We start from the raw sequence: 13,639 nt of genomic DNA on the forward strand, positions 1-13,639 counted from the left end.
CCTCAACAAGGTTTAATTATGAAAAGTATTACACCTTTGCTATTTGAATGACCCATTAAATCCTCTATATCATATCTCTCAACTGTCCTTCATTTATTCTCAAATCAATCTCACTCTGCACAATTGGATATTCTATTGTGAATAATGATGAAATCTGAACCATGAAATTAAAGTTGCAGAAAAATCAGTACACAAACCTTGGGTCTTTGACTCATGTATAGATTAGAGAGAGTGATAAATAGATGATTTTTCAAAGAGTGCATTATTCTCCTTTATCTGATAATTGAGTTGACTATAATGTCAATGAAAACTCTGGATTAAGCAATACTTAAGCCCACTTCAAAATATTTTGTATAAAATATACCAATTAATAACAATGAAGAAATGAGAAGTTGATGTGAATATTAAGAACATGCTGAGCAGTTATTTTATTAAGCTAATCAACACACAATTTTATCACAGTATTTCAAACTTTGGAAGCCAACAGAACTTCATAAACCCTTTAAATAAATACATATACAATTTTTAAATAAAATTGCCAGAGATATACCAGGTTATTCTGAATTTGCAAAGCAAATTAAGAAATTCAGCTGTGATTACTGGTAATCAATTTTTGGGACATTAAATATGTGAGGACCAACACAACTGCATAAAAATTTTAAAGGGCATATTATAGATGGCATTCATAGATGGCATTCATAATATCACCTGGAAAAATTAATAATCAAAGTTAGACAGGTATACTTAAAAATCTTACAGAACTATATGACAGCTCTATCCACCACATAATAACTACTAGGTAGTGTGGAAATATTTTCTTAATATTCTTTATAGATGCTTTGTTTTAGAAAGAGTATAGTCATATTTAATTGAGAGAATGAAAAGCTAAACTCCTCTACAACATCTGGATATCCTCTTGCACATTTTATACATTTGAATGGCCATAATGAAATTTGCTATATTAAATAAATGGATGTTAAATTTTATAATATCTAATTAAGTAAATAATCATCTAATTTATTACCCAAATATATACTATATTCTAAATATATGGCTCTTTCTACAGGGCCTCATACCACACATCCTCAATATGTTTAATAAATTGAATACAGGTACTGAAAACAGTGTAGTGTAGTGCAGTACAGTGTAGTGAAGAAGGTAAGTGCTAGGGCTCTTGGCACCAGACTGTCTGGGTTAAAATTCTAGCTCTTACGTTACTTTTCGACCTTCAGCAAGTTACTTAACCTCTATATACCTCATTTGACCCATCTATAAATTAAGATTGATAATATGGTGCTTATATTATAGGGCTGTTGTAAATATTAAATTATTTATGAAAGGCACTTAGAAACGTGCATGCCTTGGTACACAGAAAGCACTCTTGAAGTGTTAGCTGTTATCATCAGTGTCAACATCATCGTGTTCTAAAAAATATCCTGTGAAAAGTGCCTTCAGGTACAAAGGCAGAATTCCATTTATAAGTCTATTTGTTTTATTTGTTTATTATTATTACTTTGGTAGGCCACCATTTTGATGATTACTTTGTTTTAGATTTTAATACCTCACTGAGATACACTAGAGATTGTTCTCAAACAACAAAGAATTTTTATTTTTTGAAATAAAAAGTAATAGAAAATTTAAGTTCATAAAGAAGCATCAGTAAATGTTAAGATCTAAGAGCCAAATGTAAAGTATAGCTTTTACTAGGATGCTGATTCAAACGAATCAACTTCAAAAACACACTTTTTAGACAACTGGTATTTCTAAGATCAGTAGCTCTCAAATTTTAAGAGCCTACAGATCACCTAGGGGTCTTGTTAAAATGTAGATTCTCATCAGCAGTGTTGGGGTGGAGCCTGAGATGCTTCATTCTAACAAGCTGCCAGGTGATGTCCATGTGGTTGGTCCATGGGGTGTACTTGAGTAACAACGGGTTAGACAATACCAGAGAATGTTTTATTTATTTATTTATTTATTTTTTATTTTTGAGGCAGGGTCTTACCTAGGCTGGAGTGCAGTAGTGTAATCTCGGTTCACTACAACCTCTGCCTCGTGGGCTCAAGTGATCCTCTCACCTCAGCCTCCCGAGTAGCTGAGACCACAGGTGCGTGCAACCAAACCTGGCTAATTTTTGTATTTTTAGTGGAGATAGGGTTTTACCATGTTGCCCAGGCTGATCTCAAACTCCTGAGCTCAAGCAAGCCACCTGCCTCAGCCTCCCAAAGTGTTGGGATTACAGGCCTGAGTGACTGCACCTGGCCGATTATTGTTAATTACACTGTATATGATAAAGGCATTTATTATATAAACAAATGCTACAAAAGAAAATGTCAAAACTTTTCAGAGATGCTCAAAAATTTATGCAGGGGTGAGATGACAAGATGTCTGGAATTAATTTCAGCAAGTGACCAAAAAAATAGATGAAGCAATTGTGACAACTGGTGAATCCAGGTCTATTTTTGTGTATGTTTAAAAATTTTACAATAAAACATTTTAAAAGTACATTTCTTCTAAGAACTTAGAAAAATTTCTAATTATTTTGAAGAAAATAATTATTTGAAGCTTTTTCCTAGTCCTATATAGATTTTCTTTTTTATAGGCAAAGAAAGTATTAAATTCAGGAAGCCCTTCAAAATAACACAGCTAATTTGTTTTTCCCAAACTTCATTTCCTATGTTAAGGTTTTAAAATTTTACTATTAGAAGTTTTACATGTTTATTTTTCTTCCTTCCAACCTGCTGCTTAAGACTATCAGTTTCAACCAAGAACATCTGCTCGTTTCTTAGAACTCACCTGTGGTTGCTCTGAAGTGGCTTCAGGATGTGCTCCATTTGTGACACTGGTGACATTTAAAGGAGATACTTCAACTGTGACATCATCTAGGCCTGGGATAGATGACAACTGAGAAAAGAAAATTAGTATTGGAATATGAAGATAGTACTTGCATAAATAAACACTATAAGTTTCTAGGTTTGTGTATTTTTAATAGCTGTCTTAAGTTTTAAGGCTATACAAATAGGTTCACAATATCCTTAATTTTCTATGTCATAAAGTAAAAGTGAAAGACAGTCACAAATTCTTTTGAAGAACTTCTCAAAAATCTAATTTAGTTTATATAACCATTATTTTCAAAATATAGACAATCCTAGTGTAAGGACTGAGAGCCTGGTCTTTGAAGTCAGACTGTCAGGTTTAACTTTTACTACCACTCACAAGCTGCCTGATCTTGTGTAAATCTCCCTATGTCTCAATTATCTCACCTGTAAAGTGGAGATAAGAACATGTACTTAGAAAAGTTGTTGTAAAAATATTTCTATTGATAATACTTTGAAAAAAAGGGCTTTGTGCAAATTTTGAGTTTCAATTATCTAGGATATGACAAAACTCTTATCTTTACACCTTAATGTGTGACACAGCTCATTCTTTTTTCTTCTTTGAACATTCACCACTGAATGTTATTAAAATATGTTTCTTGTATGCAAAAAAATGGGCATATTGTTGGTATTTCAACCTGAAATGGTTTAGCTTTCACTATGAAATAGTTAAGCATTTCAGGTTAGATCTGCGAGACCCATACAAACCTTCTTTTCTGAGTTCATCCTGATATCAATGACACGCATTTGTCAGATGTTTGGCTAACTTTGGGGATGACTCTATGGCCATGGAGATAACTAAGGTTAACTTGTCCATATGGTAATTTAATGTGCGACCTTGGACTCTAACTCCCTAAGAATTCCTTAAACATTAAAATAAGACACATATTCATAATAAAGAATAATAATTAAAAAAAAAACCCAATGGTAATAAGATCTCAAGCAGTAATACTCATTGAGAACTGTTGACTGATAACCATAGTTAGCACAGTGGCTATGGCCCAAATAGTTTCAAGTGGGTATGGCTGCTAGAGGAATATCTTGAACATGTTCAAGGCCAGGTTTCCAAACCAGAGAAATGTTCTAAGAGAAACACAGTTGCTGAAGTCCATAAAGAGATGTAGAAAGTACAAACTAGACATTCTGGTCATATTAAAAAGGGATATCATTTTTTTCTTCCTCATAAATATTTACAGAATATTTCTTAGTTTTATTTTGGTAAATGGACAAAGAAAATATTAATTTCAGGAAAGTGAGTCATGAAAATACACTAGTGTCTCCGTAACTTTATAAACAGAAAAAACACATGTAAAAAAATATTAAAAATGAAACCAAACTAAAGACATCACTGTTATCAAAGTCTTTAAGCTTTCAATCTAAAACAGTCTTCTATTTTTCTTAGTTATTATTTGCAATTTCCGATATCAAAACTGGTATTCCTCATTAGCATTTAAGGTATCTGCAAATAGAAACAGCTGATATTGTCTCTAAAATTTGCTCTGAGACATCTAAAGATTTATATTATTATTGTATTATCAAATAATAACTAGTAAAATAAATTTGGAATTTTCTATCAAATGAAGTGAACTAGATAACGGCTCAACTTGTTAACATGTTACTTGCATTATGCGTTTGCCTAGCACAGTGAAAGAAATTGCAAACCATGTGTACATTTGAATTAATGGTTCATAATGAACACCATTTTCTTTGCAACTGCAGTAAAATTAAAAACTCAACCAGTATCACTTCACAGATACAGAAGCTAAATGGAATCACTCCCACATGCAATGAAAATTAAGTATGATTAAGAAAGCTGGTATATGTACAACAAAGTTTATACTACAAATTATTGAGAAATACCAACCTTTGCATCTAAAATATTGAGAGTTGTTTCAATTTGTTGGATACGAAGTGAAAGGTCTGCCAGTTTCTGGAAAAGAAAAATTAGAGACATAAAAATAAAGACTTTAATTAAAATAAACTGTTAACAATAACTAAGGGCAGATATGAAAATATTAAAAACCATTAAATATTTGTCATATTCTAATATAGTACTGTCTTATTTACATGAGTAGGAATGAGAACTCTTCTATTACCTGTATTATAATGCTTCTCAGTTTTTTTTTTAGGATGGAGTCTTGCTCTGTCACCAGGCTGGAGTGCAGTGGTGCGATTTCGGCTCCCTGCAACCCCTGCCCCCTGGGTTCAAGCGATTCTCCTGCCTCAGCCTCCCAAGTAGCTGGGACTACAGGCACGTGCCACCACGCCCAGCTAATTTTTGTATTTTTAGTAGAGATAGTGTTTCACCATGTTGGTCAGGATAGTCTTGATCTCTTGACCTCATGATCTGCCCGCCTTGGCCTCCCAAAGTGCTGTGATTACAGGCGTGAGCCACTGCACCCAGTCGCTTCTCAGTTATTTTATAAAATGATATTCACTTATAACAACGTGACATTTTCTGCAAACTCATTATCAGAGCAGTAAACAATTGTTGAGACCAGAATATAAACAAACCAGGACAGAGCCTTTTGTTCACTACTGTACCTTTAGCGCCCAGAATAGTACCCTGACACTTAATAGGAGCTTAATAATTATTTGTTGATGAATGAAGAAATTCTTTCATAGGAAATAAAAGAATAAAAATTATTCAAAGACATGCTGCAACAAGGTCTGCCTTTATAAATTACTTAAATGCATCAGCATATACAATTCGTCCCAGATTTAAACACCCGTAGTTTGAAAAATAAAGGGGAACAGAATTGGAAGATGAGTAATTCATTTGGGAAAGAGAAGAGAAAAAACTAGAGTATTAAAACAAAATCTACCATCAAAATGCAAGATAAACCAGAGAGAAGAACTTATCATGCTTGTTACTCTGTATAATTAAATTGTCAATGTACCTCTGTGTAAATATACACCTACACAAAGAAAGGTAACATCATAAAATATGACTTGTAAGAACATTTACTTGAAACCTCCTAAATATTATATTCAGTCACATAATCCAAGAGCAGTTAGCCAGTTTACAAGTTGGCAGATGCACAGCATCCTGATTATATTCTGGGATATTATTAAGATCATGACTATTAAGTAGAACTTTACCATCCTGTGAAATGGTCACTTTGTCCACAATTAGAGGGGGCAAAAAACTGAAAGTGGTCACAAAGCAGATAGTGCTTCTTTACAAATCACTTATTTTTAGTTTAGCATCTTGATATCCACAAAGATATAATCTACAAGTAAAGTATTAGGATCTAGTTTTCATGGTATCAAAGCTAAGTTTACCCTTGACTTCTAGAATTCATTGACATAAGGCTTTTAGGTAAACACCAATACAGGTTTATAACATGTATTATGAATGAATCCCTCTCCAAATTATAAGTGTATTCCTTAAAATCATAGAAATTTAATTTTGGCAAATCTAATCAGTCTCAATTCACTAGAGAAAAAATTCCACAGCAAATTAATATGTAAAGTGAATGATAATTTCCAACTTATTTAAAAATGGACGTATTGGTTTGATTGAAGGAAACACAAAAGGAGACAAAAAATTGAATTAAAACTTTTTCTGTTTTAATATACCTATGTAAGTATTTACTTTTAAGCAATCATCATCAATATTGTAAATATTTGAGTATTTACCTTGCTACAATACATATGGTACAGTGTATATGCAACATATCAATTGAAATCTTACACCAAATCTATAAAGTAGGATTATGCCAATTTTACAGATGAGAAAATTGAGTCTCATACAAGTAAAATATCCCGAACTCAAACCCTCCAACTCCAGAGGCAATACACTTCATGAGATTTTTTGAGATAATTTTACATTGTTAAAACATAATGGTAAATTCTTGGGTATTGCATAGAATTTTTGTTATCCAAAGCTAACAAATGATCAATTCGTTTCTCACTAAGATGATTCTATGCCAAAAGGAAAAGCCTTTTGCTCTTCTGATTCTGAGATGATCATTTACAAAGTGGTTCTGAACTACAGTACATGAACTAGGAAGAGAGAAAAAAAATCTACCTTTATGTTTATCTACTTCTAGCTTAAATTCGGCATTGTTTAAAAACATACTTAAAAAAAAAATCACCAAAGGCTGGGCACAATGGCTCATGCCTGTAATCCCAGCATTTTGGGAGGCCGAGGCAGGTGTATCATCTGAGGTCAGAAGTTCGAGACCAGCCTGGCCAACATGGTGAAACCCCAACTCTACTAAAAATACAAAAAAATTAGCCGGGTGTGGTGGTGTGCGTCTGCAGTCCCAGCTACTCAGGAGGCTGAGGCAGGAGAATCGCTTGAACCCGGAAAGCAGACGTTGCAGTAAGCTGAGATCACGCCACTGCACTCCAGCTTGGGTGACGAGTGAGACTCTGTCACAAAAGAAAAAAAAAAGAAAAAGAAAAAAAATCACAGTGGTTTTAGGATCTACGACTGTCACCAATAGAAATCATAGTTTTTTTTTTTATCACATCACAATTGCTGCAGATTTCTTTATACTTCAAAATTATGGTTATTAGATATACGAAAGGATTATATAATTTAACGCTTTAATAAAGAACCTACTAGTATGTCATAGTTTAAAATTTTTTTAAGTATATAACTGGTTTCTTTTGTAATCCTATGCATTTTATTTTATCCACCTGAAAACATTAATTTGGTTTCACTAGACTGTCAAAGGGTCCATGGCATGATTAAGAAAGAACTACTTTTCAAAGATAATTCAGTATAATAAATGGTTTTGTATGTTCCAGTGTAATTATTGCTATAACATACCTGAATATATACTTTTTAAAGAGCCACTGTCAGGTGAAAAGGTATACCTGGGTTCATTTATGGGCTGCTGAAGTTCATTTCTAAGATGTTTATGCTTGTGGCATTTTCCTTATACAATCCCCAGACCACTATAAAACAGGTTTTTCAATGCTGGCTATATTGACATTTGTGGATGAAATATTCTTTGCTGCAGGGGACTGTCCTGTGCACTACAAGATGGGTAGCAGAATCTCTGGTCTCTATCCACTAAATGCCAGTAGCACTCCCCAGTTATTACAATCAAAGACACCTCTAGACATAGCCATATGTCCCCTGGTTGAGAGCCACTGCTCTAAATTATGGATAACTATGGATATAACATAACTAACATAACCGGTGACAGTAGCTGTTCTCACCTCTGAAAGTTTTAGCAAGAGGAAATGGAAAGGTAACAGTCTTTCCCATCCATTTAACCATTGTCTTTATGAAGACTGAAAACAAACTTGAAATGCTATGGTTTGGGATAACAGGGGAATTTATAAAGTCCCTGATATTTGTCAGATAAGCTGAAAGCTTGATTTACTACCCATCTATTTCCAAGGCAGTACATTTTATAAAGTTAAAAAGACGAAAGAAGGAAATATGGAGTTACTAGTTGAATATGGAAACAAAATAAAATGCTGGTTTTTCATGGTTGTAAAGTATCTTGCTTATATATCCATTTCTCTAAAAGAGAAACAGTATTTTAAGATAATGGATCTCTTGGTATACCCCACTGTGTTGTATGTGCCCCAGAAGCCAGAAAAGGAAGCAATCAATGGTTTTATTAGGTTGTGTCTGATACTTAAGCCCAGCAGTGGTTAAAGATATAAGAGCAAATAAGGATTTAAGCAAAATATTATCTGATTAAAGGTTAAGTCCAATGGCAGGCTAAAAAAATGAATGTAGAAGATAAGCACTAAAGAAACTTTTAGGTTATGTGACAATTCTCAGCACTTTTGCTTGTACCTAAAGATTTTAGAAAAAAGAAAAATTTCAGAATATTAAAAAATTATTTAAAAATCCAATATCTTAGGCATGTAATAAGTCTGAGTTTGGCTGAGGGCGCTTGTAATCCTAGTACTTTGGGAGACCGAGGCAGGCAGATGAGCTCAGGAGTTCAAGACCAGCCTGGGCAACAAAGGGAAACCCTGTCTCTACAAAAAATACAAAAAATTAGCCAGGTGTGGTGGCACACACCTGTAGTTCCAGCTACTTGGGGCGCTGAGGCAGGAGGTCTAGGCTGCAGTGAGCTAAGATCACTCCACTCCACTCCAGCCTAGGTGACAAAGTGAGACCCCGTCTTACAAAAAAGCAACAACAAAAGTTTGAATTAAAATAACATTCTGGCCAGGTGCAGTGGCTCACGCCTGTAATTCTAGCACTTGGGAGGCCAAGGCTGAGGGATCACTTAAGCCCAAGAGTTGGAGACCAGCCTAGATAATGTAGTGAGATGCCATCTCTAACACACACACACACACACACACACACACACACACAATTAGCCGGGTGTGGTGACAAATACCTATAGTCCAAGCTTCTGGGGAGGCTGAGGTGGGAGGATCACTTGAGCCCAGGAAGTTGAGGTTGCCCTGAGCTGTGATCACGCCACTGCACTCCAGCCTCGGTGATAGAGCAAGACCCCGTCTTGGGGGGAAAAGAAAAAAAAATTATAAAAAAACAAACAAACAAAAAACCAAAGTAACACATTTGACACTCCTATATACAAAGTACCTTTGACTTTAAAATTCACTATAAGGTTAAATGCTCAGGTTTCACCTGCAATATGCATAGGGCTTATGTTGCTTCCCACCAACCCCTCAAAATTTGCAGTCCCAATGGATGACCATAAGATTTTGCTGACTAAAGCAAGAATAAAAATGCTCACTGGGGATTTGTGACAGAAGAGGAGATGACCCTAAGTACCTCTGTAATGTGGGTCTGATTCTACTACTTTCTCTGTCATCTAATCTCTCTTCTACTCTGGTGCCAATCACTGGAAGAGTTACAAAAGTAGCCTAATATGCAGAAAGTTTTTGCAAAGTTGAATTCTTCACAGAAGGCAGTTTTATACACTTCTCTTTAGTGAAGAACTCTAAAAACAGTGCCACTGATGAAGAAAGAGCAATTTCTTCAAACTTAATTTGAAGCAATTTGTTTCAAACTTAATTCTGGCTTGAGGGTTTATCTGTGACTGAAGTTGTTTAAGTTTGGGTTTGGTTCAAACCAGATCCTGTCGGGGGGTGGGAAAAGTTTTCTTTTTCCTTCCAGTTCACTCTCAGTTCAAAAACTAACAGTTGAGGTTCCTCTTTTTTTGAGAGAAACAGTCAGTTGGTTCTTGTTTGAGGCTTTAAATAAATAAGGACTAGAGGCCTATTAGGCACTATTAACAAAAACATTTCAAAACACCAAAGTGACTTTAACTTGGGAGAAAATGGCACCTTACATTTGAATACATGTATCTTCGGAATTGACATAAAATATATTACATCAAATAGACATAGCATAGCAAAGAAGTGAATATAAGTCTAAAAATAGATTTTAATATAGCTATAAGAGGGTACTTGTACTGCACTCTCTCACTTGAAATTGACATAAGCATGCTTCTTAATCAGATAAAGCAGTGCAATGTAAGAAAGTAATGAGATATTGACTTTTCCAGTTAAAAAATCAGTGGGAATCCAGTTCTGCTACTTTCTATCTGTGTATGTGCAGCTAATGCAGCTACAACTACTGGGGGCATGCAAAGATATGTTGAATGAATGAATGACTAAGCAAATGATTTAAACTTCTCTACATCTTAGTTTCTGTATCTGTATGAGTGGGATAACTAAACCTCTCTCAAAGGGCTGACTGCGATAATTAAATACACATAAAGCACTTAGTATGATGCCCAGCACAGAGTAAGTACACAATAAATATTAGTTGTCATCTCAATGAGCAGTCTCCAGCTGACATGAATATCCAAATTGCTAAAATATATATTGTATAAAATCAGTTACAGTCAACCCTAGATTATCATACATAAAGGAGAAAAAGGTGGGACAACAGCAAGATGGGGGAATAGGACTTTCCAGCACTGATCCTCCCACAGAAACATCCATTTGAAAAACTATTCACGCACGAAAATACATTCTCAAGAGCTAAGGAAACCAGGTGAGAAATTACAGCACTGAGTGTAGCACAAAAATAAGAAAAAATACATTGAAGAGGGTAAGAAGGACAGTTTTACAGAACTCATGTCACCCTTCCCCCAACTCCAGGCAGCACAGCATGGAGAGAGATACCCTCCAGATGGGTGAAGGAGAGGCAGTGAGCACAGGACTTTGCCTTGGACCACAACACCAGGCCCACCCCAGTAGAACTCAGTGCTGAGCAAGCCCCCTCAGCCCAGACTCCAGGCTGACACCTGCAGGCGAAGCCTTTAGGCCCATCCTGGTACTAGGCTGGATCACCCAGTCCTGAGTTCTAGGCTTGTCCCACTGGGACCCTAGGCTCCAGACCAGCTCAAGGCTCAGAACAGTCCCAGCACCAGGCAAGACTGCATAGATTGTCCCCAGGTCTGCTCTAGGGGCAGGCTAGCCCCAGTGGCCCTAGGTTCTAGACCACTCCCAGCACAAGGCTGGCCTCCATGGGCCCAAGGTTCAGGCCCACCCCAGCACCAGGTCAGCTCCTGCAGATATAGGTTCCAGGCCTGACCAGTGCCAAGTCAGCTCCTGTGGCCCCAGTCTGGCTCCTGCAGCCCATACCCTAGTGGAAGTAGGGTTTAGGCCCATCCCAGCAGGCCCTTCTGTTGGGCTGGCACCCATAGACACAGGCTCCAGGACCATCCCTGTGGACTCAAGTTCGAGGCTAGCCACTATTGCCCTAGGACCCAGGCCAGGCCCATGTAGCCCAAGTTACCAGGCCAGCACCTATAATCCCAGGCTCCAGTCTGGCCCCTGTGACCCCAGGCTGCACACTTGCCCCAGCACCAAGCTGGCCCCAGAAAAATCCCTGTGGTGAGTCAGGGTCTAGGTATGTTCCAGCAGACCCAGAGTCTGGGACCACCCCAGAAGATTGCATTGCCAGACTGGCCCCCATGGATGGAGGCTTCAGGACCACTCCTGCAGACTCAGGCTCCAGGCTAGTCACAGCACAACCAGGACCCAGGCCCACCCCCACATACTCTGGCTCCAGGTCCATCCCAGGGGTTCCAAGCACCAGGCCCACCTTGGAACCTGGCCAGACACTGCAGACTCAGGCTCAAGGCTCACCCCAGTGCCAGACCAGCCCCTGCAGACTTGGGCTTCAAGTTGGAACCCTAAGGATCTAGGCCCACCCCTATAGAGCTAATCAGCAGGACCACCCCAGTGGATCAGGCTCCAGGAACAACCCTACGAACCCAGGCACCAGGCCAGCCTACCAAAGGACTCCAGCAGCAAGCCTGCCATGCACCACAACAGATGGCCTGTCTAGAACCTCTGGATGGGCTTACTGGTGAAGGGCTTTCCCAGACAAAGCCAGTCTGCAAAGACTGGAGTAAGTCCTTACTTCTTCAAACACACAAATACCAACACACGGCCACAAAGACCAAGGATAATCAGAGAAACACGTCACTACCAAACAAACAAAATAAATCACCAGTAACTGACCCTTCTTCACAACAAATCCAAAATTATTGTTTTAGGGAAACTCAGTGGACTTCAGGAAAATTCAGAGAAACAATTCAATGAAATCAAGAAAATAATAAATGACCAAAATGAGAAATGTAACAGAAAGATTGGAATTATTTAAAAAAAAATCAAACAGAAATTTTAGAGCTGAAAAAAAATGTATACAGTCAAATTCAGAATATTCTAATACTGTCATGGTGATTACATCACTTATAGCTTTAGTATGAAAGTTAACAGACAAAACTATTAAAAACAATAATAGCTACAATAACTTGTTAAGGGATATGCAGTATAAAAAGATGTACATTGTAAAATCAGAAACAAAATGTGGAGAGGTGGAGTAAAAGTGCAGAGGTTTTTTTATGTTATCAATTATGTTATTATCAGTTTAAAATAGCCTGTTATAACATGTTTAATGTGAGCCTCATGGGAACAACAAAGCAAAAACCTAATAGTAAATACATAAAAGATAAAAAGTAAGGAATCAAAGTATATCACTAGAGACAATCATCTAATCACAAAAGAAGACAGCAAGAGTGGAAGAAAGGAACAAAAGATCTATAAAGCAACTAGAAAACAATGAACAGAATCGCAGCAGTAAGTCCTTACCTATCAATAATTACCCTGAATGTAAATGGACTAAATTCTCTGATCAAGAGACACAGATTGACTGAATAGATACAAAAGTAAGACCCAACTACATGCTGTGTACAAGAGACTCACTGCACCTTTAAAAAATGGACACACACAGATTGAAGTGAAAGAATGGAAAAGAGCTCAGCACAGTGGCTCACATTTGTAATCCCAGCACTTTGGGATGCCAAGGCGGGAGGATCCCCTGAACTCAGGAGTTTGAGACTAGCCTGGGCAACATGGTGAGATGCCGTCTCTACAAACACCATAGACATATCAACCAGGCAGAAAATCAGTAATGATTTTCTACATATGTAGAAAATTCAATAAAACAGCAACAGAATACACATTCTTCTCAAGGGCACACAAAACATTCTCCAGGTTATATGATATGCCACAAAACAAGTTTTAATACATTTAAGGAGACTGAAATCATATCAAGTATCTTTTCTGACCATATTGGTTTGAAACTAGAAATCAATAGTAGAATGAATGAATCTTGAAAAAAATCATAAATATCTGGAAATTAAATAACATGCTCCTAAACAACCAATAGGTCAAATAAATTAAAAGGGAAATTAAAAATATTTTGAGACAAATGAAAATGGACATACAACACATCAATACTTATGGGAGGTGGCAAAAGCAGTTTTAAGAGGAAAGGAAGCTTCAGCAAT

The 13,639-nt window shown here is 36.8% G+C and overlaps 2 protein-coding genes across 11 annotated transcripts in view; one reads left to right on the forward strand and one right to left on the reverse strand.

The window, feature by feature from the left end:
- PARPBP (PARP1 binding protein) overlaps positions 1-13,639 on the forward strand; it is a 282,808-nt gene that overhangs the window by 120,084 nt on the left and 149,085 nt on the right. The window lies entirely within an intron of this gene.
- The window catches only part of WASHC3 (WASH complex subunit 3), a 52,726-nt gene that overhangs the window by 31,485 nt on the left and 7,602 nt on the right, over positions 1-13,639 (reverse strand). For both annotated transcript variants that reach the window (XM_055240336.2, XM_055240335.2), the window contains exons 3-4: positions 4,738-4,803; positions 2,794-2,901 (exon numbers count right to left, since the gene is read on the reverse strand). In XM_055240336.2, the coding sequence (XP_055096311.1) occupies positions 2,794-2,901; positions 4,738-4,803 (174 nt within the window). The remainder of the gene's footprint in view (positions 1-2,793; positions 2,902-4,737; positions 4,804-13,639) is intronic.

This window comes from Symphalangus syndactylus, chromosome 13 (assembly GCF_028878055.3).
Source record: "Symphalangus syndactylus isolate Jambi chromosome 13, NHGRI_mSymSyn1-v2.1_pri, whole genome shotgun sequence".
NCBI classification, from domain to species: Eukaryota; Metazoa; Chordata; class Mammalia; order Primates; family Hylobatidae; genus Symphalangus; species Symphalangus syndactylus.